This window comes from Molothrus aeneus, chromosome 3 (assembly GCF_037042795.1).
Source record: "Molothrus aeneus isolate 106 chromosome 3, BPBGC_Maene_1.0, whole genome shotgun sequence".
NCBI classification, from domain to species: Eukaryota; Metazoa; Chordata; class Aves; order Passeriformes; family Icteridae; genus Molothrus; species Molothrus aeneus.
In genome coordinates, this window is record NC_089648.1 from 6,071,999 (window position 1) to 6,096,046 (window position 24,048).

Sequence of the window (24,048 nt, forward strand, 5' to 3'; positions counted from 1 at the left end):
ACTGGGCAGCTCCGGCTGTTCCAGACAAGGTTTGAGTATTTCAAAGGCTGAAGCTCCCCCTCTCCCTGTGACAAGTTTTTCCTCTCGTCCAATGGGAATTTCTTTGCTGCCACTTGCTCCCATTGCCTCATGTCCTGTCACCCAGTGTCTCCAGCAAGAACTGGGCTCCTTCTGCAAAGGGAGCTCAGCTCACAGCCAAGCAAGTGCCTCTCCTTCAGGCCTTCCTCAGCCACCACAGGCTCCAGCCATTCTGGCAGGGTGAGAGTGGCCCCACTCTAGTTCACAGGTGTGCTCCCCTCTCTACCTGCAGGACAATGATTTCTCTGTACTACCCAGCCAACCCAAAAATTTGCAGGGACCTTCCTGAGCCTACAGACACCAATAGAAGCAACAACTTGAGGTCAGGCAGTGAGCACCTAGTGCTAAAAAAAACTGTATTTATTCAGAGACTATGTCAAGTCCAGGCCAGCTGGAGCAGCAGTGCCCTGTGTCCTGCTGCCCCTCTGGCCAGCACCTCTCACTGGGGGCTGACAGCCCAACAGCAGCTGCCTCCAGCCCTGCAGGTGCAGTTTGAGCCTTGCTCCCCCACCAAAGAATGGCCTGTCAGCCATGGAGACAGCACTACATTGCCCACAGCTTTGTCCCTGCAAGGAAATCACCCTGCTACATTCCCAGCAGCCACAATGCACTGCTGACATGTGAGGGACCCTCACAGAGCCCACCACCCTCCTGGATGAGCAGAGCAGCACTTCCACCAGGCCTTGGCTTGGGAAACTGCACAGACACCATTTCCACCCAAGCTCAAAAGAAGGGGGCCCGGGAGGCATCAGAGAAGAGCAGGCAGTGCCTGTTTGTGCCTGTTTTGCAGTCCCAGCTCTGCTGAGCTTTAGGAGGCTGCAAACTTCTGCTGGATGAGTCTGTACCTGAGCAGCTCCTGCTCAGAGACTGATGGCTGCAGCCTAGCAGCAGCCTGCAGAAAGTCTTCCATGGTCAGGATCAGAGCAGACTTCTCAGTATCCAGCCCTGCACGAGAGAAACAACATGGAAGGGCTGAGAACAGGAGCAGCTGGTAGGATCCAAAAGCCCACTCTCCAGCCATCAAAGGAAAAGCTGGGTCTCTCTCCTTCCCCCTGGGGCCAAGCACTGGAGGTGGAGATGACCACATCTGCAGAACCTGCCTGCCTGGCAATAACCCAGAGCCCAGCACTGTGGTCCCAAAGCTGCTGAGGATCTTCTCACACAGCCCAGCTACCAGCAGTGCTGACTCTCCTCTCTGCCCCTGTGCTGGGCTGCTCCAACAGCTGGGACAGGTAAGGGCAGGGCTCCTACCTTCCTCAATCCACTCCACCTTGCGTTTGACAGCACACATCATGGCATCTGAACATAGGGCATAGATGTCTGCTCCTGTCAGCTGAGCTGGGCATTTTTCTAGGATGGTGGTGAGATTCACAGAAGGATCCAGTTTAAACCTGCCAAGAGAGAAAAACAGAGGTGTAAAGGCCAAGAAAAACCAGACCAGTGTGACTGGGCAGGAACAAGCAGAGTACCCATGCTTAGCCACCTCCAGAATGTGCCTTGCATGCTCAACAAAAAAAAAAAAAAGTTTGCTTTACTCTTTTTTTCAACAGTCACTTTTCTTTGAAACATCCCTGCAGCAAGGTCCTCTCTCCTGCTAAGCAGCATCAAAGGAAACTTTGAATCACAGCACCACAGCACAGCATGGCCTGACTTGGAAGGGATCTTAAAGATCATCCAGTTCCAACTCCCCTGCCATAGGCAGGGACACCTTCCACTAGACAAGGGTGCTCCAAGCCCCATCCAGCCTGGGCTTGAACACATCCAGGGATGGGTCATCCACAGCTTCTCTGGGCCTCTCTGGTTCCAGGCTAGGAAGCACAAAGGATGCAGGGAGTAGTCTTGGGAGCCGTGGTGCAGGATGAACTCTCTAGAACACCATCTGTTTATGCCACTGGTGTTTGACTTCTCACCTAGATAAATTCAGTGCTCCACATGCCTGGGAATAACCTACAGTCACGGCTGGATGAGAACATGTTTAATGACAGAGTACAAACCACTGTAACACCAAATCACCCCCTGAGAGCCATGCTGCAGACAGTGAGCCTCCTTCAGCACGACCAGCAGCTGCTGGAGGGCATGGTGGCCAAGACACAGGGTGTGACAAGCTGCTTGCAGCCAGCCCACATTTTCACCTCTCCTACTGACTTACGGTGACAGGCAGAGGTGATCACAGCTTTCCAGGACAGAGTCCCTGCAGAGGCAGTCACAGCCACTCACCCAGCTGTGGTGGGGGGTACCTCTGCACCCCAATTGCAGGGCTTGCTTCTCTCCCTCCAGAGATGCTCTCAGGAGATCAGAGCAGCTGGAAAAGCAGCCAAACCCTGCTGCTCAGCGATCCCACACAATCAGTGATTGGGGAAGACACACAGATCACAGTCTGAACACCCCTGAGCACCACAGGAAGAGAGGCAAGGAGCTGAATGGAGCTGCCTTCACACTTGGATTGGCTAACAGCAGGGGAAATTCTCTTGCAGGAATCAAATGGGAGCTTCCTGTCCTGCAGCTGCACTGCACCATCAGGATCTGGCTGAGCTCCTTAAGAAGCGCACAGTGGCTGGAAATCTCTACCAACCCCTCCACTTGGACAGGCAGGCTGAGCTCCACCCATCCTGTAGAAAAACCAGTCCCAGCTCAACTTCTGGAAATCACTCTGTCCTCCTGCCCTACCCAGTGGCTGTGGCTCAGTGACCTCAGGTGCTCCCAGGGCTCAGACATGAATCCAAGATGGAGCACGCTATGCATCAGCCCCAGGAGGGCTGTGACCTCCTGGAAGGTGGTGGCAGGAGGCTGCAGGAGCACAGGGTCACTCACCTCCTGGTGACAGCACTCAGCACCTGCAGCTGCGACTCCCGGTCCTCGCTGATGCCCACGTAGACCAGCTTGTCAAACCTGTCAGCACAGAGAAGGCAGCTGGGCACAGGCCAAAGCAAACCTGCCACAAGGGCTCAGCCCTGTGCACCAGGAGCTGCAGGACAGCTCATTCTGCTGTCCAGTTTGTGGGTGATACAGAGCCTGAAGCAGCCCACGTGCTGGAGGGCAGGGCTGCTCGCAGGGACAGCGGGGAAATGGACAGACAGGAACCATCCAGGGTCCAGCAACAGCAGATACAAAGTGCTGCCCCAGGACAAGCAAGTCACAGGCTTGAGGACTGGCTGGGGGGCAGCTGTGCAGAAAGGGCCCTGGGGCACCAATTCCTGCCATTGTTTGGTGCAACAGCAGGTCCCTCATTGCCCTGCTGTGCTGCTGGGGCAGTAACCAGAGCAATGGGGGCAACAAGCTGTGGTATTTTACACTGCTGCTACAGCCACAGGCACCAGCCCCCTCCTGGCTTCCTGTGAGCCAGGGGCCTTCACAAACAATCTCTGCAGAGGGAACGTGGTGGGGACACAGTCCTGCTCACCAGGGCCTGAGGAGCTCTGGGGAACCCCCCTGGAGTGAGGCAGGGCAGGATGTGACATACCTGCCAGGCCGTAGCAGAGCTGGGTCCAGGAGGTCAGGCCTGTTGGTGGCTCCAATGACAAACACCTCTCTGCTAGAATGAAGGCCATCAAGCTCTGCAAGGAGCTGTGAGACAACTCTGCAGGGAGCAAGACAGGATACTTAGACCTTGGCAAGTCACCCAGTGTCTCTCTCAATGAAAAAGGAAGAAGTGAGGCCAGTGGCAGGTCCATTTCTTGGACTTCAGCTCCCATTTCTCCTATTTCTCTTCCCTGAAGAACCCTTACACAGCCATCCAGACTTCGCCATCAGCACAGCCAGCAAGCACGTGGGCACACTTCAAAGTAGTCCAGATCTGAGACAGTCCTTCAGAACAGGAAGACTGGATGGGGACTGCCAGCTTAGCAGAAGAGCAGAGGAGGCATAGGGAAAATAACCCTGTTTCTGGGTATCTCTAAGCTGTACACACTTTGGTTCTACCAGAAGCACCTGAAAGGTTTCCCACCACAGGGGAACAGCAGCTAATAGGAGGACAGAACAGCAGGGGTGTGAAGGATGACCTTGGAGAGGCCAAAGGGAGCACTTGGCAGCCACAGAAGCAGATGGAGGAGACTGTCTTAACCAAATGTTTGCACAACTAGCTTGGGCAATCGTGAACCTGAGGCAATGCAAACAGCAGTACTAATGCTCAGAGAGAAGAGACAGGCCATGCTGAGAGCTGAAGAGAGCAGAGAGGGGCAAAAACAGAGAAAGAGAGGTGGAATGGACTATGCTTTTCAGGCAATCTCATGCACTGCCTGCAGCTGAGGCAGGAATCCTGCTCTCCCAAGGACACCTGATGCTCACTCACCTGTCCATGACACCCCCTGAATCTCCACTTCGCCCACGACTGGGGGCCAGGGAATCCAGCTCATCAAAGAAGATAATGCAGGGAGCAGCTGCCCTGGCTCTGGCAAACACTGTGAGGAGACAGCACAAAAGGTGAAAAAGATGTGGAGGAGCAGTCAACAGCAACAGGACCTGCTACATTCCCAGCAGGGAAGAGGTGTGGATGAAAACCAGATGCCCACTGTATCACCACCACCAACGTCTCCTGCCTGATTGTCTCAAGAGAATGGAGAGAGGCAGCACCGAGCAGGATGGGCCCTGAGGCTCAGCTGTGTCTCTGAGGAGCTGCTGTCCAAGCAGGATGGGTCCTAAGGCTCAGCTGTGTCTCTGAGGAGCTGCTGTCCCATCAGGAACACCAGGCTCAGCTGTGTCTCTGAGGAGCTGCTGTCCCATCAGGAACACCAGGGACACGAGCAACAGGAGCAGAGAGAGCAGGAGGGGAAGCTGCAGGCAGCGGGGAACGGACTGTAGGAGACAGCTGGGTCCAAGCCCTTGCTGAGAGCTGTGGGTGGGAGTTGGGAAGGGGGGTTTAAGCCCTGCCTCCCTCCCTGCAGCACTACAGAAAAGCCCCATCTGCCCACATGCAGGAGCGGGATGCACGTCCTCACCATTGCGCACGTTCTCCTCGCTTTGCCCAACGTACATGTTGATGAGCTCTGGTCCTTTCACACTGTGGGGCAGGGAGAGGAGGAAGCCAGTTAGAGACAGCCATCCCCTGCCAGCAGGAAGGCAGATCCATTGTGTGAACCCCCCTCACATTTCTCCTCACCTAAGGAATGTCATGGTGCATGTTGTTGCCACTGCTTTTGCCAGCAAGGTCTTCCCTGTCCCTGGAGGCCCGTACAGCAGCAGCCCAGAGCGGCACAGGCCCAGTGAGAGCAGCTCTGGGTGCTCCAAGGGCAGCTGGATAGTGTCCAGGATCTCCTTCTTCACCTCCTGCAGCCCTCCAACATCCTGCCAGGACACTGAGGGGATCTGCCAAGAGAGGGAGAATCCTTGTCAGCACTTACTCCTGAGCCCCACGCGTGCCTGGGCAGCTCCGGTATCCAGAATCCACATTTCCCCTCTTCTGAATCCACATTTCCCCTCTTCTGAGCTTTGCAAGGGAGAACCAAACTGTACAAACACATCCCCAGGCACGCTGCACTCACAGAGTGCACTTCATCTCCAATCTTCTACTGGGAGGAGGATCCCAATGGAAGGAGGACTCCAGTCCTGCCCCTGGGATCCTATGTCAGCAAAAATACCCCAGGGAAAGTATCTGCCAGGGTTGCCTGCAGCTTTGAGGGGAGAGAGTCTTGCTGCAGGCAGCCTTTGGGATGAGTGAAGAAGAAGGTAAAAATAAGAATAAAAATTAAAAATTACATGTGCAAGGGCTTCACACCTTGCAGAGGGACAGAACGTGGGCTGCCAGGAGCTCTGTGATGGCAAGGGGGATGTGAGGGAGAGACATCCTGCAGGACAGTGTATGGAACACTCACTGCTCTTGAAAGGGGGATGCAAGAACAAAGTCCATGTATGCTCATGAGAAATAGATAGGGAGGGGGTCAGCTACAGACATGTGAGGGGTCAGGGAGAACAGAGAGAAGAACACCAAACCTCAGATGCGTGAGCCAATGATTCTTGGGTTATTTTGTGCTGAGCAAAACTATCCCAGAGCATGCTGCTGCTCTGCTCTCCTCTTTAGGAATAGGTGGAATGCCACAGCATGCATGACATCCTCCTGAGAGTCAGAGCAGGGAAAGCCCCACACTTCCCCCCCCACCTGCTGGCTGTTGGTGCCAGCACAAGTGGGGAGTTCAAAAATAGCTTAGGGCAAAATTCTTCCCCCCTCAGCCAATTTGCATCTCCTTCCTTCACTACTGGAAACGATGTTATCTTGTTTCTTTAGCTGTCCACCAGGAAAATTAGGTCAAACAAAACAAGGATTTTCAGAAAAAAAAACCCCAACTTTTAAAGCAAAAGGTCACAGGCCCTTCTTCTGCAGCGACAAGGAATGGAAGAGCTGCCCTCTCCTCTGCACTTCTGCTCATCCTGCCTTGCTAGAGAGAGCTCTACAGACATGAGCACAGGAAAACTGCAGCAAGGTTGTTTTCAGGGGAGCACAGTGTAAGTCTAAGACAGGGTGCAGGCACTGTTAACAAGTGGAGGTTTGTAATCAGTTCTCTCCAGAAGGCTCAGGCTGTAAGTGCAGACAAATGTGTGACTAACCAGAAAGTGCAAGCAGGGAACTGAAAGCAATGTTGAGAGTATCCAGGTCTGCTAATGGGCTTCCTGACCACAACCAATTACTAAGAAATCAATAAAGGAATGTAAAATACAAACAAAATTAACTCCCATTCACACAGCTCACTGCTGAGCATGCTCTGTGGTTATTTGTCTTACAGAAAACCTGGCAAACATCATAAAACAGAGCTCACTGCATGAATTAAGTGGGCAGCTGGGGAAGGTGCCAGAGGAACTGCTCCAAGGCCAAGGCTTCCTGTCCTGTGCTGAACTCAGTTGTTGGCACTCATGGGTGTGGAAAAGAGGTTCTGATCCCTTTGCTTGGTCCTAACACCACATTACCCAGCCAAACCAGTCACCCCAAATGCTGCTTCCCTGGGGGCCAAGCTGACAGAGGCAGATCATGCCCCTTCTGAGCACCTGGCTGCTGGTTTTCTCAGACTCTCCAGGTCATTTTCCCTGAAGAAACCCCAAGTTCTTCAAACTGCCTGTCTGTCAGAAAAGTCCATCCCAGCTCAAGCAGCATCCAAGGCCAGAGTCAAAAACTTATCAAGTCTAGGACTTATCACACCTGTGGAGAAGCTCCCCCACCAGTCTGTGCCACAGCCTCTGTGTTCCCTCAGGCCAGGTGGCTGGGGAGATCTCAGGGAGGCAGCCTCTGCCCCCCAAGAGGCTGAGCTGCACAGCTGGCACCCCTCCAGCACCACTGGTCTGCATTTAGCACTGCATGAGCTTCCCTGACAAATTCCAAGCCAAGAGGGAGAAAACTGATGGGGGAAAGTCCAGAGGACTTTTTCCCACTGAAAGCTGAGGGAACACAGGGAAGGACAGAGCAGGAAACGTGTCAGAACACAGCCCTGCAAGATCTGTGACGGGCATCTTGAGCCAAGAGCTCTGCAGAACCCAGCCCCTCCTTGTGCCCCAACATCTCACCTTTGGGGCTCCCACTGCCTGTGAGTGGGCATCATGCAGCTGCTCCAGTGCAGCACTAAAATCCTCCTCGAGCACCGGGAACCCTGCAGTGCAAAAATCCCTCTCCACTTCTTCGCTCAGCCCACCTGGAAAACTGGTGAGGAAAGAAAGGGAAAGGAGTCAGACTCTGCCCCACTAGTGGCTGCAGCCCCTGCCCTCCCCACCCTGCTGCCGGTGCTACCTCAAGGCCTGGATGCGGGTGCAAGCAGCCCGGCTGCTGTGGGACAACAAGGCACAGAAATCTCCCAGCACAAATCCCTGTGAATGTGGAAACAAAGAGCATCAGTTCAGTCCCTCACCACAGCGACACCTAAGCCATAAAAAGTATAGGGAAAAATTCCTTGCAGAGCTGTCCCTTGAGCCAAGCTGTTCCTGCTTAAAGGCTCGAGCTTCTTTTTTTTTTTATTAGCAGAGCTGAACATCAGCCAACACCTCTGCAAAAGGTGTGGACTAGAAATCCACATTTACAAGCTGATGTCTGAGCACCAGGATTAACCACTGAAGAAGTTGTCTGGGCTGTGGGAATTTCCCCTTTCTCCAAGGCCAGCTAGGGAGATGGGCCCAGCACTGCCAGCCTGGCCATCCCCACGTGCTGCTGTGGCTTTACTCACTGCAGTCCTGCGGGCCAGCTTGGACAGGCTCACTTCTTTGCCCAGAGGCAGGCTGGCAGTCAGCATGCTCAGCATCAACCTTCTCTGCTCCTCTGAAGGGGCTTCAATCTTCACCTCATGAAGGAAAGCAGTCTGCACATCTGTGGGAACATTCTGGAGCTTGCAGGTTGTGCCAATCACCAGCACGGGGTGGCTGTGGGGAGAAAGGGGACAGTGCATGGTCTCAGCTCTGTGGAAGCACCCTCCTACACTGCCATCACATGTGCCAACTCACTCTCCCTTGGCAGAAGCGAGCAATTACCTTGAATATCCACAGCAGACATGCAGGGTGCATACCTCAGTGCTGGGTCTGTGTCCAGGAGCAGCTGCCTGAGGGTAGCAATGACCCTGGCGTCCTCTCCGAGCCCGTCCCGCTCTCTGCCAAGCACCTCGATGTCTTTCAGCAGGAGCACACAGGGCTGGTACTGCTGGGCCTGGCTGAAGGCCACCTGCACTTTCTCCTCTGTGGCTGCACTGGTGTCACTGCACAAACTGACACAATCGACCTGCCAGACACAAAACACAAGGCAGTTGCAACATGCATGGCTGGGGGGACATAGGAGAACATTCCACAAAGCTTTGCACGGGCAATTCATGGCTCAGAGGAGATCAAACTTGGTATTTCCCAATATTTCCTGAATATGACATTCAGGTCATATTCAAAATAGGCACGTTCTGGATGCCTTAGCATGGATAAATGGCTGTCTCTTGCTTCTCTGCAAGAGGTGAGGTAGGCAGGAGGGTCTTATCTGAAAAGGGTGAGGCAAAGGGACCAGAGAAATCAATACAGTGGATATCACAGCTCAGCAACCTCAGCTGGAAGGGAGGTGAGAGCTGTGGAAGACAGGGAGAACAAAGTATCTTGCAGAACAGTGCAGTAAGTAGAGGAGGAGGCCCAGAGAACTGCTCAACCAGTGCCAGACAGGCTCAAAGTGCAGGAGGAAGGTAAAGGTGATGGGTGTTTGGGGGGAAGTTAGAGATGGCAAGAGGCCCAGACACTGTTTACAAAGCAAACACTTGCTGAAGTCATCCAAGGGAAGAGGTGACTGGTGAGCCTTGAACAGCAGCCTGGGAACAGGCAGTGCTGCCTCCTGGTGCTGTGAGGTTGTCCAGGGAGACTCAAACCATCTCTGGGACTCCCTGAGTTTCATCCTCAGAAAAGGCAGCCTGAAGCAGGGAGAACAGCTCCCTAAAGGGCAAGGACAGGGACACAGCGCAGAGCAACTCCTGTGCTCCATGTACAACATAAAAAACAGGAGTTAGGGTTGTGGCAGGCCTAATGGTAGCAGTATCTGTATGCAAGCACTGAAAGGCAGAGAGAAAGTACATAAAATTGTTTATCAAGTGGTGGATATTAGAGCAGGGAAGAATTACTGTGTCCTGGTGGGATGGCAGACACAGCAGTGAGAGGAAGGGAAGAGCAGGTGGAATGGCAGTGTAAGCCCTGCAGTCAGTGAGAAACAGAGGGGAGAGTGTAAAAACTGGGGTAGGAGAATAAAATGGACAGAAAGCATCTCTGTCTTCAACAGTAAGTGTGTAAGCCTTTAAAAGCAGCACAGAACCCTGAAACCAGAGCTGTAACCTTGCACACACACCCCACTAGAACCTGAGGCCACCTGACAGCACAGGACAGCGACAGAGTGCTTCCAAGGAGATCCTAAACATGGATCTGAGGGTCCTGTGAAATCCCTGCAATCTTGCACTGGATCCCAAGAGCTGTGGCACATCTTCAGAAAAGTCAGAGCTCAGCACCACAAAGGATCATGTCCAGATGAGCTGCACAGCAGCAGGCCAAGGCACTATCTACCTGCTCCACTGATCAGTCTTACAGCTTTACTTGGAGAGAAAAGAACAGGAAAAGAGTTTACTCCCAAATATCCACCAAAAGAAGGAGCAAGCCCATGATTTCCTTCCACAAAAAGAGGAATCTTCCAGCCCTATTCTTTCCATTTTCCTTCTTCCTCTTCCATGCCCTTGCAGAATTTCAGAAAGTCTCCTAGAAAAGTCACCACGTGACTTCCTCTCACTTTTGCAAACATATCTCTACAGATTCAAGGAAATGAAAGCATTTGTGGGATTATCCCAGACTGTCAGAATGAACAAAAGAGGTATGCTGGAAGAAAATAGCAATTTTAACAAGTCACTGAAGACTCTGTTGGTTCCCAGAACCTTTTGTGCTGGACAGAGACAGGTGCTAGACCTCATTTTGGCCATCCAGGCACATAACATTGCCATCAAAAGGGCTTTTCCTGGTCAGATATGGTTTTGTAACAGTAGATTTCTCATCCAAATACTCTCATCTACACAGAGAAACATCTCCTTTAGCTTGCCTGCTCCCACCAGCTTCATCTGACAGTCACAGGCCTCATGCTGGCACAGGGAAAAGTAAACACCTTCCATGATCTGCTGACCTCTCGAGCTCTTGTGAAGAATCTCTTTCAAAAAGATCTTGTAAAAATTTGTATCAGACTCTCCCTTAATTGTTTATTTTTCAAGCTGAAGAATTTATTCAGCTTTTCCCCACACAGAAACTGGTTTAGACCCCTGATCTCACCCAGTGTCCTTCTCTGAATTTTTCCAGTTCAGTTTTATGCTTTTGTGATGGGGAGACCAGAACTGTGCATGACGTTCAAGCTGTGTCAAGAAATGGATTTGCACAGCTACAGCACCCACTCTCAAGTTTGTTTCATAAAATGTGATCTGATTTTTTACACATACAGAGAGCAGAGCACAAGTTTTCAGGAGGCCATTGACATAAAACCAAATTCTTAATACTGACAGTCAGCTGGAACTACATCATATTCCACATTAAACCAACTCCAGTGCATTTCACCTGACACTTCACTGCTCTTGACAGGGAGATGCTGGTGAATGTGAGCACAGTTACAGGGCAGCTGTCTTACGTGCCAAGAGATTATGAGCCGGGTCTGGTACACATGCTAGTGTGAAAACCAAGGTCTGCTTTTCTTTTCCCTCTCAGCTAAAGAAGATCTCAGCATCATTTGTGCCTCACTTGTCTGCATCTGCACGTGGAAGCAGCTCCTGGATAGGCTCGTGTCATGGCTGCGGCAGGGCCGACTTAAAAAACATTTCCATAATCCTCTGTCTGCTGTAAATCCACCAATCCACTGGCTCCAGGAGGAATTACCTTGAAGAGGTGGAGGTTGAGGCAGCTGCACGCAGCTCTGACAGCCATCAGCTTCCCGCTGCCGCTGGGCCCCGAGAGGAGAACGCTGCCCACGCCACTCAGCGCGCTGGCCCTGCAACAGACAGGGAGGGGAGCTCTCCCTGCGGCCCCACCTCCTCCGGGGCTCTCTCCAAGGAATTCTCACTCACCGACGGCACAGGTGAGGCCGGAGAGCGTCGCAGAGCTGCTTCACCACGTCAGAAAGGCCCGCAGGAGACAAACTGCTCCAGAACTCATTGCTGTTGTTATGGGCTGGGGCAGATGGGACAGTGCTGTTTGTTGAACCCACCTGCGAGGAAGCAAAAACACCACCCAATAAAGACCGGTGCCAAGTGACAACATCTGTCCTGAAACGTCATTTTCCAATGGCAGGAGGCACAAGCCTCCACAGGTACATTTGTCATCCACAGTGCAAGCTCAGCCTCAGATCTCCCCTCTCTGCTCTCCACCAACATCTCACCAGATAGAGAGACGTGTTCTGGGTGTCCACCAGGTAACCCTCAGACTGCTCGCCTTCCACCATGCCTACGATCTTCTTCACCTTGAAATAAAGCTCTGGCCACCTAAGGGAAAACAAACAAGCACTCTGAAGTGCTTAGCCAAGATCTTGAAGGAAGGAACAATATAAATGTCAACAAGAAGACAGCTGATAAGCACAGGTAAGCAGAGAAACTCTTGTCCTCTTGCAGTATGCACAAGGATCAGCCAATGTGAATGCTGGGAATGCCACTGGGAGCACCCTTATCCTGATACAAAGGGGATGTTCTCCCATTTAGCACAACTATTGCAAAGCCACACGAGCAAAACCAAGAAAGGCAGAACTGGTGGCCAAACAGAAAGTTAATCTAACATGAACTCCTAGGACTTATGTGCACATTTTGTCACAAGTCGAGAAGCCCAGCTCCGACTTTGCTTTGTTTATGTGGCTCTGAGGCCCTCAAGCCACCCTTTCCTCTTCACTCTTTATCCTCATCAGTTGCTCTACCTCTTTTTTCCTTTCTTCCCTTCCTGACTATTCAAATGAGCTAACAGTGGCCTCCCTCTTAGCTTCGGCCCTCCATAATCCAGCAAAAACATTTCCCTCTTCCCAGCATATTAACAGACAGATAAAACACTAAAATCCAGGGACAGATGAGAATGAAATAAACTGATTTCAAGAGAATCAATCATGGTGAAGCATCTTTGCTCTTCCAGTACCAAGTGATAAAGCCACAGTGTGTTGACCTACCTTAGGAACTTGTCTGCATTTAGTTCTATAAACTCAGCATTTCCAAATGTTGGAACACACAGGATGTCTCCCTCTTGGACCAGCCTACAAAAAACCCAGAGAGTTTCACCAGTGAAAGAGAGTAAATCCTTGTGCTTGTGTGGCCTCCCTTGCCCTGCATCACTTGTGTTTTTACAGAAAACACAGAGACTTGAAGATGACTTCTGAAGGACAGCACAAGAAGTGTTGTGTCCAAGCAGAGCATACTCCTGACAGGACAACGCAAGGGCGTATTCTAAAACTACACAGCACCCGCACTGGGGGCGTGGACGCGCACATCCCCAGCGTGTGGCACAGACGGACAGCGCATCTGCCCCGAGTGCCCAGCCCGCACAGCTCACCGCGGCGTTTCGAAGTGCCTGTAGAGCACGCCGTCGTAGCTTCCCCGCGTGCTGTACGCCGGCGAGCACACGATCTCCAGGTGCAGCTCCTTGGCGAACGGCGGCACAGACAGCACGGACCGGCTGCCCTTCCCATCCGCGGCGCCGCTCCTTTCGTACCTCTGCGGAGGGCACGGGGCGCACCGTGAGCCGCGGCTGCCGCCGCCCCGCTCCCCGGGCTGCCCGGCCGTGGCTCACCTGCAGCCGGAGCTGTGCGGCGGCGGCGGGGTCGCAGCCCAGGTTGAAGGCCAGGGCCGGGGCCAGCAGCGCGGTGCCGTCGGCCGGGCCGCGGCGGGCGGCCCGCGGGTACTCCCAGGGCGGCGGCCGCGCCAGCAGCGCCGCCAGGTGCTCCCGGGCCGCCCCCTCGGCGCCCACCCGCACCCACTCGCCCTGGAACAGCCCCAGCGCCAGCAGCCCGCGCCGGCTCACCCACACCTCCGCCCCGCCGCTGCCGCCCGCCCCGCCGGGCACCGCCCGCAGCCGCGGCCCGGCGGCGGCGGCGGCGAAGCGGGAGACGAGGGGCGGCGCGGCGGCGGCGGCGGACGGGGGGCGGCCGCGGGCGGTGCCCGGCGGGGCGGGCGGCGGGGGGGCGAGGGCGGTGCGCGTCCCGCTGCCCAGCAACCCCTGCAGCGCCGGGCGCGCCTCCAGCACCAGCGGGCCCGGCCCGGGGCCCGGCCCCGGCAGCGCCTCGCCCCGCCGCGCCAGCACCGCGCCGCCCGCCAGCCTCCCCGCCCGCCCCGCCGCCCCCAGCAGCACCCAGGCCAGCGCCGGCGGGCGCCGCACGGGCCACACGGCCACCCTGCGGCCGGCCGCCAGCCCCAGGCGCCGCAGCAGCGCCCCGCGCAGCCACAGCTCCGCGCCGCGCCGCCCGCCCGCCTCCAGCGCCACGGCGCTCAGCAGCACCGGCTGCGCCCCGCCGCGCCCCGCCGGCCGCACCGCCAGCACCAGCGCGCCGCCCCGGCCGCGCAGCGCCGCGCACAGCCCCGCCGGCGCCAGCAGCAGCGCCGTGGCCGGCCACAGCTCGGCCGGCGGCGCGTCCAGCGGCCGCAGCACGGCCACCGCCATCGCGCCGGCGGAACTGGCAGCGGGGCCGCGCCGGGGCGGAGCGCGGTGCCCTCCACACCCCGCCCAGGCCGCAGAGTGGGAGGTGCGCTCCGGGATGGGGAGGTGCGCTCCGGCGCTCGTTCCGAGCCGTGCGGGCGGCAGCGACGCCCGGTGACGGCGGGCCCGTCCTCCCCGGCTCCGGCAGGCTGCAGCCAGAACCTGCGGATTCCCCCTCCCAGAGGGGGAAGGTGGCCGAAAAGGCGGGCGGGGATTTTGCTGTTCCGCGCCCCCCGCGAGGCTCACGGCCGCACAGTGTGGGATCGAGGGAAAGGGCACTCGGTGCCCTCGCCTGTGGCAGATGAGGAGATTTTGCGGGCTGGACACGCGCACCTGGTTTAAAAGAATGGACTTGTATTGGTGTTAGTGCTGAATTAACCTAGGAAATCATAGAACAGTCTGAGTTGGAAGGGACACATAGAATCGTTAAAGCCCGGCTTCTGTCCCTGCACAGGACAACTCCAATAATCACAGAGAATGCCCGAGAGTATTGTTCAAACACCCACTGAACTCTGTCGGGCTTGGTGCTGTGACCACTTCCCTGGGGAGCCTGTTCCAGTGCCCAACCACCCTCTGGGTGAAGAAACTTTTCCTAATGTCCAACCTAAACCTCCCTTGATACAGTGTTAGAGCCATTCTCTCGGGTCCTGTCACTGGTCACCACAGACAAAAGATGAGCGAATGTCCTACTGCTTTAATCGTGAGGAAGCTGCAGACTGCAGTGGGCTCTCTCCTCAGTCTCCTCCAGGCTGAACAGACCAAGTCACCTCAGCTGCTCCTCACAAGGATGGCTCTTCACCATCTTCGTAGCCCTCCTTTGGAAGCTCTCTAACAATTTTAAAGTCTGTTTTACATGGCAGCGCCCAAAACTTGAGGTGAGGTCGCCCAGTGCAGAGCAGAGAGGAACAATCCCCTTCCTCATCCAGCAGGCGATGTTGTGCCTGATGCACCCCAGGACAGTGTTGGCCTGTGTGAAAAACGCCAATCACTTGTTTTTAAAATTTTAAAAGTTTAATAGTAATAAAATGGTTATAAAAATAGTAATACAATTAGAGTAATAATAATTTGGACAAATTGAATTAGGACAATATGAGACAACAGAAACAAAGAGTTACGGACGTCCAGGTACCTTTTTCTGGGCAGCATAAGCCCAGAAAAGGACACAGTTAACAGAGGATTAACCCTTTAAAACAACAGCACGTTGCATATTTATACACTTCATACATGATGCATAAATTCCATTCAAATACAGGATTCTGTCTGATCATCATCAACTTCTTCCTTCTAATCCTAACAGCACCTTCGAGGCAGGAAGAAGTTGGTTTCTTCTGATAAGAGGGCAATAAATTCTTTTTCTCTGAAAGATTCAGGTGTCCTGGGGCTGCTATCTGGTGAGAGTGCTTCATTCCTTTCTAAAAAATCCCACTTACAGAGTTCTTATTTTAATTACAAAAGTTACCTTTTAATCACAAGACTACATTTATTATTAAAATGTTAATACAGCACAACTAATCAATACATCAAAATACATATGGTAAATATCTGCGTAGAGCCATATAATATGCACTTTTCACAGCCTGTCTGGAGAAAGTCAGAGGCTCTGATCAGCACCTGTGCCCTCTGCCAGAGACTGCTCCTTGTAGCAAGTGCCTGTTGGGGATGCAAGACGAGAGTAATGAAACACAAACTCCGCAGCATTCTTGAATTCTTTCTGCATGCACAGCAGACGCACCTCCTCGCCGTGTCCCATCGCCCCGCTCCACACGAGGGAGCGCTTACAAAGCGTTCGGACTCGCTCTCTGAGCTCCCAGCCTGAAAATCCAACCTGCAGCTTGGGAGGATTGGCCAAAGCAAAGTGACACAGATATTAACACTGCTAAAGCTGTACGGAAATGGCACCGTGAAGATGCTTCTGCAAATGCAGCCCTGCAGCCTTCTCTGCTCTGGGCCCATCACTGGGACGTAAGATAATTCTGACCACCAGTGGTTGGGTCATTTTATCTCTGCTTTAAAATTAGGGAAATCAAGCAAAGAGAGTGGGACACCCCCACCACTCCCCCAGGGTGCCTGGCACTCAGCTTCCAGTCAGTGAAGAGATCTGCATGTGCTGAACACTGGCTTTGAATTTACTGACCTCTCTTGCCTGGGCCACATGGGAGGGATCTTCTGTGGCAATGTTCCTCACTCGGGGCTCACCAAATGTGGTGCTGTTCACAGGGGTCCCAGGACGAGGGAAGAAACAAGAATCTCAACTCCATGTTTCAGAAGGCTCATTTATTATTTTATGATATATATTATATTAAAACTATACTAAAAGAATAGAAGAAAGGATTTCATCAGAAGGCTAGCAAGGAAAGAAAAGGAATGATAATAAAATCTTGTGACTGCTCACAGCCTCAGCACAGGTGGCTGTCATTGGTCATCAAGTAAAAATAATTTTCACATGCTGGGGAAACAGTTCTCCAGATCACATTCCAAAGCAGCAAAACATGGAGAAGCTGAAGCTTCTCAGCTTCTCAGGAGAAAAGATCCTGGCAAAAGGATTTTTCATAAAATATGTCTGCAACAATCTTCTGCTTGAGCAAGCACAGCACTTGCGGCTGAGGGATGCCCGGGGCTCCTTACAAAGGGAAGCTCATGGCACCAGGCCTTGATGTGGTCACCAGGACGGCTGTGGGGTCTCACATGGAGCAGTGGAGGTGTGTGCAAGTGGCAGCCATTGCCTTACACCAGGGTCACGCTCTTGTCACTGAACCAGCACTGGCTGAGCCATGGCTGGGTCTGGCTGCCACTGATCCCAGGATGGGTCAAACCTGAAGCAACAACAAGAATGTGCTGCCCTACTCCTATTGCTGCTCCAAGCAGTGACCTTGGAGGACAGTGGACACTTCCCTGCCAGGGTCAGTGCAGGCAGTGAGCATCTGAGTGACTCCCTGCTCCGAGGAGGGCAGCAGACCCTGTCACCAGGAGCTGAGTCTGGGCAGTCTCTGCCATCCACCAGCATCTGTACCCCACAGCCACTTCCCAGCACATGAAAAGTGCCTCGGGCCAGTCGCCCTCCTCTTGGCTCCTCCTTCCCAGCTTGTGGTGAGCGCTGGGATCCCACCAGGCACTACCAGGAGCGTTCCCTGTGCACGCTGGAACTACAGTGTCTCCCCTTGTCGCGCTGGTGGTGGTGACGTGCCTGCTCTCACAGCCCTGCAGCCAGCACAAGGCAAGGAGCCAGGCCATCTGCACGCAGGCAGACCAAAGGGGAAAAAAAAAATAAATAAAAAGGATTGCAAGCATCCAGTGCCAGCGTGGCACAGCCCAAATAAAAGGTTTGCAGATGCTGCTCAGGCAGGATTAGGCCTCCAATGTGCTAAGTCTCGGCTCTCAGTGAGCCTAATTGCTGCTGCAATAAGCCCTGGCTGGTCCTTTCCTGAACCGTGCTCCCCACAGCCCCCCCAGCAAACTTTTTTTTTTTTTTCCCTGCAAAGCTTGTATTTGCCATGCATATGTTACCCCTCCCCCCGGCAGCCTGGAGGGGTCTGGCCAAGCAAAGGAGGGGAAAAGCAGGAAATCTGCACGTGCCACTTACTGCTCTGCTCTTCCCAGGAACTGCCCCCCCTCTCTCCCCCTGTCCAGCCTGGAGCTGCATCTGTGAGAGCAGCCAGGCCCAGCAGCAGAGGCAGGAGCAGGGACAGCATCAGTACCTGGCCCACACACCCCCTGAGCTGTGTCGAGACACTTTCCAAATTGGAATTACTCAGATTTTAATAAAACCTTTTGATAATTTTCCGTTATGTTTTGGCTGGTAGATGAAACTGGAGGTGTTCCAGGAGAGCTGTTGAGGCATGTGCATGGGCCAGTTCAGCAACTGCCATGAGATGTGTCAAAGGAAGGTATAAATTGCAATACAGAGCATGAAAACCAAAGATACACCACAATTTTATTTATGGATGCGTAATAAATAAATGGTGGACAATACAGGAAGAGCCACATTCAAAAATCCAGATTACTAAAGTGCTTTTAGACATAAATATAGGGTGACCAAGAAACAGCTCTGACATTAACACTTTTTACAGACAATTACAAAATATCTTCTTATGTCACTTCACAAAATTGTTTAATTGCTCCAGGGTACTATGGCTTGCTTTTCAAAAAGGTTTGTTCTATCATGCATAGTGTGGCAAGTGACATTCAAGAGTGTACAAAATCATTGCATAAACAAAAACCCCCTTCTCCCAAATACGAGTTAAGGAAGATACACAGTGTAAATCCAGTGATAAGGCTGCATTGGCAGGCTAGATCCTCAGGGAATATAAACCTGCCTGGCTGTCAGGTTACACCAGCTTGAGGATGAACCCCACCATGTTTAAAAACCCTGCTGCTCCTCGAGGTGGAAGATTTGTGTGCTCGGCGTGGAAGGACTCGCACACGGGCTCCGCACCGGGGTGGAAGCGCTTGGAGAAGGCGTCTGTAAACTCCTGCACCATCCTTGCCCCTGCATGCTGGAGGAGGGAGCAACTCCCAGCGTGTTGCTCCTCTTTGTGCTTCTGGCTAGCTGGGGGAGTGGTCCCAGCACGGAGGGGAAGGAAGGGGGCTCCTCCCCAGCAGCAGTCAGCGCTGACCACAATGCGTTCCCGTCCTCGCACTGCCCCCGTCCCCTCTGCCACCCTCCACCCTGGCTCTGCTGAGAAGTGAACAGCTTGAAAGTGAGGGGACGAGGGGGTGTGTGTGCCCAGTTTTAAAATGCCCTGAATTCGGATAAAAGTTCCGTTATTTAAGGGAAAAAAAAAAATCAAGAAATCAATAAATATTATGGTCTCGCCAGGACGCTGTGAGGTCTGGCCTCCTCCGGGGCAGCCCAGGCTCAGTGGTCCCTGTCCTTCTGCTCTGTGGGGGGGTCCCCGTTGATGTACTGCCTCAGCACACCCCTCTTCTCGTGCTTGGCTGTCCTGGAGAGGTCGATGGCTGTGTCCTCCGAGTCTTTTGCAAGCCCAAGCTTGTCAGAGCCCTTCTGGGAGCTGGCCTGCGTCCCTTTGAGTTCCTCCTCCTCCTCCTCCTGCTCCACTCGCCAGCCATCTGCCAGCTTCTCTTGGCTCTCTGCCTTCCTGCTTACCTCCATGGACTTTTTGTGCATACCTTGCAGAGGGGAAAGAGAAAAGCCAAGGGCACTGGTTGCTTATATCTGCTTGGGACGGCTCAGAATCACCTCCTGAATTACTGCTGCTTCCCACAGTTCTTGCCTACATCCCAAGGAAAGCTCTCTCTAACTACCAGCCTTTTCCATCCCAGAGCCCTGCCACCTGCTCTCTGCAGCCCGAGGGGATGGCTTGTGGCAAAATTAGTCTGTAGCTTCCCTGTAGCAGGGAAGGCTTACAGGGAGAGATGTGCTGTAATGACCCATTCCAACCTGGAATGAGCAGAGGGTAGCTCTGAGGTAGCTCTGAGGTATCTTCAGTTTAGGGGCAGGTGGTGGTGACTTCTTAGATGCCTTGCAACTCCCATGCTGCCTGAGTGATACCCACCCACGTGCAGGCACCTGTCTGACACAGCAGTGAAAGGTTTTCCTTTCCCTAGCTGCTCTTTGCAAGGAGGAAGCGGAAAACCGAGGGTACTTGGCAGCCTACGTACAGCTCGGGGCCAGGGAGGCCCCATTCCTTTCTGGAAAAGGGCAAGGGCAGCCGTATGAAAGAAGAATTTGAGCCCTGATCCCCCCAGGTTGCCACTCACCCAGCAGCCACGGGGCGCAGGATCCCACCAGGCCGCTCTTGGCGGAGTTGAGGATGGACTCGGGCAGGGGGATGGAGTGCCGCACCATGGCGCCGTACAGGCCGTACTCGGCCATCACGCTGCTCCGGCCCCAGCACTTCTCCCGCTTCCGCCACTTGGCTCTTCGGTTCTGAAACCAAACCTTCAGGGGTAACAGCCAGGAGAGCACGGAGGGGTGGGGTTGGGGAGGAGACAGCCCCCGAGGAGGCCGGGTGTGCAGGGCCCGTGGGGTATGAGGGAATGTCCATCCAGGGCGAGGTCAGCCGTGAGGGTGCGTGCAGGGTTGGGTGTGCAGACACCGTGTGGGGAGGGGTGTGAGGGAGGGCACACACGTGGGTGTCAGAGAGGGGAGGAAGGGGGGGAGAGGGAGCACATGTTAACATCAGGCTGGTCGTGACACAGGAGGGTGATCCCAGCCAAAGTCACCCGACGCTGCTCCGCCTGCTCGCAGGGCCTCCCTGCCTGATCCACAAAGCACCAACCTCTCCAGAAAAAGGGCTCCATAATGCAGCCACCAATGATGACAGAAGGTGCTCGGGTCCCTCTTCCCACCCCACTCCTCTATTTGAAGGTTCAAGGCAGTAGATATAACCAGGCTGCTGCCCAGACCACCACCTCATTGTTAAGCCACTGAGCTGTTCCATAGGGGAGCAGGATCAGGCCCTAAAATGCCACGTGTCCCTCAAAGGGGCAAGCTAGTGAGCAAGCTCCTGTGTCACAGCTTGGCCCAGCAGCTCCAAATTGCTCCCAGCTCCTGCCTGAGTGGGAGGACAGAGCCAAGTTGCCAGCAAAGAGCAACTGCTGGGGCCAGCTCAGTGCCCTGGTTCTGCATGTCCATTGGGAGGCTGTTCGATGCCAGCAGGCAGAAGCCGAGCCTCCCCCCAGGCGCCCTGCAGCGTTTCGGCGCCACCACGTTCCCGCCACCTGCACCCACTGCCACAGAGCACAGGAGACGGCCGGGTGCTGGCGGCCCGCACACTCCTCGGGAGAGAGAGGATCGCTGCAGCCACCTACCTGTATCCTGTCCTCCGGCAGCTCCGTCTTCACAGCCAGCATCTCCCGGGCATACACGTCGGGGTAGTGCGCTTCATTGAAAGCCTTCTCCAGCTCCTCCAGCTGGTGAGCTGTGAATACAGTCCTGCCGAGAGGAGAGAGCATCCTGTCACACCGTCCGGACCCTTGGGCAAACAGCGAGGCTGGCAGCACCTCCACGCTGAGGTTTTCCTCCGGAAAATCCTCCCCCCACCCCAGCTGCAGCCCTCCTCTTTCCTCTTTTTCCTCCCTTTATCCCCCTTGGGGATACCGACCGCGCCAGCCTGGGGAGAAGAGGAACAGCGAGAGGATGGTGGCAGCAGGAGGAGGTGAGAACGGGGACAGAGCCAAGCTCCGGGGCGCTACCTGTGCCGGCGCTTCTTCCTCTTGATCTGGGAGCTGGACATCTTCAGCTCGCTGGCGTCCCCAGACAGGCTGTCCTCATCTGGCAGCAGCAAGCGGGAGGGGAAGAGTCACGTTCCCGTCGAGAGCGGGGCACCCGAACGCAGCTCCCCGAGCACGGTTCCAGCCGCCCGCGGGGAGCGGGCCCGGGGCTCGGAGGGGTTCCCTCCCCCAGCTGAGCCCGCGGTGCCGCACCGCTGATGCCATCCCGGGGCAGGGGGTGGGAGCCCGCATTGCCGGAGGGTGAAAGGTGAAAGGCTCGGCATCCCGGCGGGCCGGGCGGCACGGGAGCCGCACCGGCGGGACGATGGTGCGGGGCAGCCCCGGCAGCGGCTCGGGACGGGGGTCCCCGTGCGCGGCCACCCTCGACCCCGACCCCGCTCACCGGAGATGTTCTCCTTGTGGCGGCGGGCGGCGGGCGGCGGCCCGGGCGGCGGGCGGGGGCCGCGGGCGGGCAGGAGCGGCAGCGGGGCGGGCAGCAGGCACGGCGCTCCCGGCCCGCCCAGGCTGCACAGCAGCCCCAGCCCCAGCCCCAGCGCCCCGCCGCCCTCGTAGCCACCGGCGGTGGCGGCCGGGGGGGGCCCGGGGGGCGGCTGCAGCTCGGCTTCCAGCCCCAGCAGGTCGGTGATGGCGAAGCCCTTGGCCCGCAGCCCCGCGCCTCCCGGTCGCGCCGCCGCGCCCGGTGTCACCGGCACGGGCACCGCCACCGGCCCCGCCGCCGCGCGTCCCCCCGACGGCTCCGCCCGGCCCGGCATCGCCGCCGCCGCCGCCGCCTGACCCGGCCACCACCGCCCGCCGCCCTTTTTATCGTCCCGCCGCCGGTCCCGGCTCCAATCACACTCCAGACCGGCGGGGGGGCGCTCCCAATCCCGGGATTAACAGCCTCGGTCCCCCCTCCCGCCCGCACAGGTCCCGCGCCCCTCCCCCGGCCCTCCCGGGCCACCGCCCGGCCCCCCGCCGCCCCCTCTCGCCGTCCCTCCCTCCGCTCCCCTCGGCCCCCGCCCCTCGGTCCGTACCACCCCCGCCGGCCCCCTGCGGTTGCGCTCGGACCCTCTCCAGGACCCCCTCTCAGTGCCCGTCCCGCCCCGGCCCGGTCACCCTGTTCCCCTCCATGCCCCATAAATCCGTCTCACATCCCCTTGGGTTCCCTCTCCGGGTTTCCTCCTAGGAACTCCCTGCTGTGTCCCTGTGTCCCCACATCCCCTCTTCCATTGCACAGCAGTACACTTCCCAGTACCCCCATTCCAGCCCAGGACTCTTCAGCCCCACATCCCAGATGGGACATCCCACTGGGCTCAGCAGCCTAGAGACGGGGATGGGAACAGGCAGGGGCTGCTGGGCAGGAGCCTCCCCTGACCCCAGGTGTCTTGGCACCCTGGCCAGGGCCACCCCGAGGTGCCTGGCCTCTGTGCTCCCTTTTGCTCCCAGATTCTTGCACCTGGGCTGCAATTTTTTTCCCTCTTCCCTTCATCTGTTGATGGAAATGATTTACAACCGGCTTACATGGGCTGCCTGATCCAGGCCTTCATTGGACGGTCAGATTAACCGAGGGTCCTTCTGATAAAGATAATTACAAGGGGACTCCGCATTAACTTTGCATTATTAAAGAAAGACCCAAATCTCCCATCGCAAGCTGTTCCCAGGATTAGCAGAACAATAACTTTCATTTAGGATAATTGCCGTGGCCGGCACTGGGGGCTGGCGGGGGGGACCCTCTGGACCGTCGTGCTTCTCACCAAGAAAGGCAAATGGGTGTGAGGGGACTGGGAGGTGTGGAAGTGTGACCACCAATTTGGGGTGCTCATGTGCTTGGGATGAAGGGATGCTCGGGGCATCCCCACCCAGAGCTGCCCCCTGACCGGACACAGAGCACCCCGGGATCCCCTTGGGCATCTTCGCTTCTCCAGAGTGGTTTTGCTGCAGTTTTGCTGGAATAGGAGACTTTCACTGCTAGGCAGGGAGGATCTGCCACAGTAATTAGAAGTCATAATCCGGCCACCACCCACAACAAATTTCCTGTTCGAGCAGATATTAGTGGTTAAAACCCTAATTTTTGATGTTGTCCCAGAATCAGCTTGATTTCAGCAGTTTACATTGAGGCTGAGCTGTTGGGAGAGATGATGAAGCCTTAAATATGCATATGGCCTAGGCATTTGGAAAGTTTGGGGATAAAGCACGTATAATTGCTCCTAATCAGTTTATGAAACATAAAAGCTCAAACCCAAGAGAAAGCCGATAGATGCAGAAATGGAAATAGCGATTAAATCTCCCCATGCTGGCAAGGTGGCCTGGATATGGCGCTGCCTCCCAGGGCCAGGGTGAGCGAGGCCGTGCCCTGGGGGACGGGGACACACCCGCTCCCGGGACAGGACACTGGGATGGGCTGTGGGGACACTCCTGCTGCACCCCCAGCTCCCCCAGCCACGGTGGAGATGGGCACCTCCACCAGTCCTTTGGACAATAAATCAGTTAAAGGATATCTTGATATATGCTCATCAGATAGGATTAGCTGGGATTAGACTAATCAGTAAATGTTTCTCTGCTCATTATTTTCTAAGGAAGATTTTCAGCTGATTCTCCGACGCCGAAAGATTATTAATCGCTTAAAGAGCAGAACATCAAACATCGCCCCTTGCTCTAATTTCCCTGGGGTTTGCCCCCCCTCTCCAT

General features: G+C 55.3%; 2 protein-coding genes across 2 annotated transcripts; both read right to left on the reverse strand.

The window, feature by feature from the left end:
- Positions 1 to 401: 401 nt before the first annotated feature.
- PEX6 (peroxisomal biogenesis factor 6) lies at positions 402 to 14,151 on the reverse strand. Its single transcript, XM_066547760.1, has 17 exons — positions 13,285 to 14,151; positions 13,048 to 13,208; positions 12,668 to 12,751; positions 11,900 to 12,002; positions 11,589 to 11,728; positions 11,401 to 11,512; positions 8,550 to 8,758; positions 8,214 to 8,406; positions 7,784 to 7,860; positions 7,564 to 7,696; positions 5,174 to 5,379; positions 5,013 to 5,074; positions 4,367 to 4,475; positions 3,539 to 3,655; positions 2,890 to 2,967; positions 1,330 to 1,469; positions 402 to 1,023 (listed from the first exon to the last, which is right to left on the reverse strand). Exons 1-17 carry the CDS (start codon positions 14,149 to 14,151, stop codon positions 887 to 889), a joined length of 2,928 nt encoding a protein of 975 aa, XP_066403857.1. The 3' UTR covers positions 402 to 886.
- A 4,645-nt stretch (positions 14,152 to 18,796) lies between these two features.
- Positions 18,797 to 22,133, reverse strand: VSX1 (visual system homeobox 1). Its single transcript, XM_066547761.1, has 5 exons — positions 21,764 to 22,133; positions 21,343 to 21,421; positions 20,959 to 21,082; positions 19,906 to 20,086; positions 18,797 to 19,314 (listed from the first exon to the last, which is right to left on the reverse strand). The coding sequence occupies exons 1-5, from the start codon at positions 22,131 to 22,133 to the stop codon at positions 19,043 to 19,045; spliced, it is 1,026 nt and encodes a 341-aa protein (XP_066403858.1). The 3' UTR covers positions 18,797 to 19,042.
- Positions 22,134 to 24,048: the final 1,915 nt, after the last annotated feature.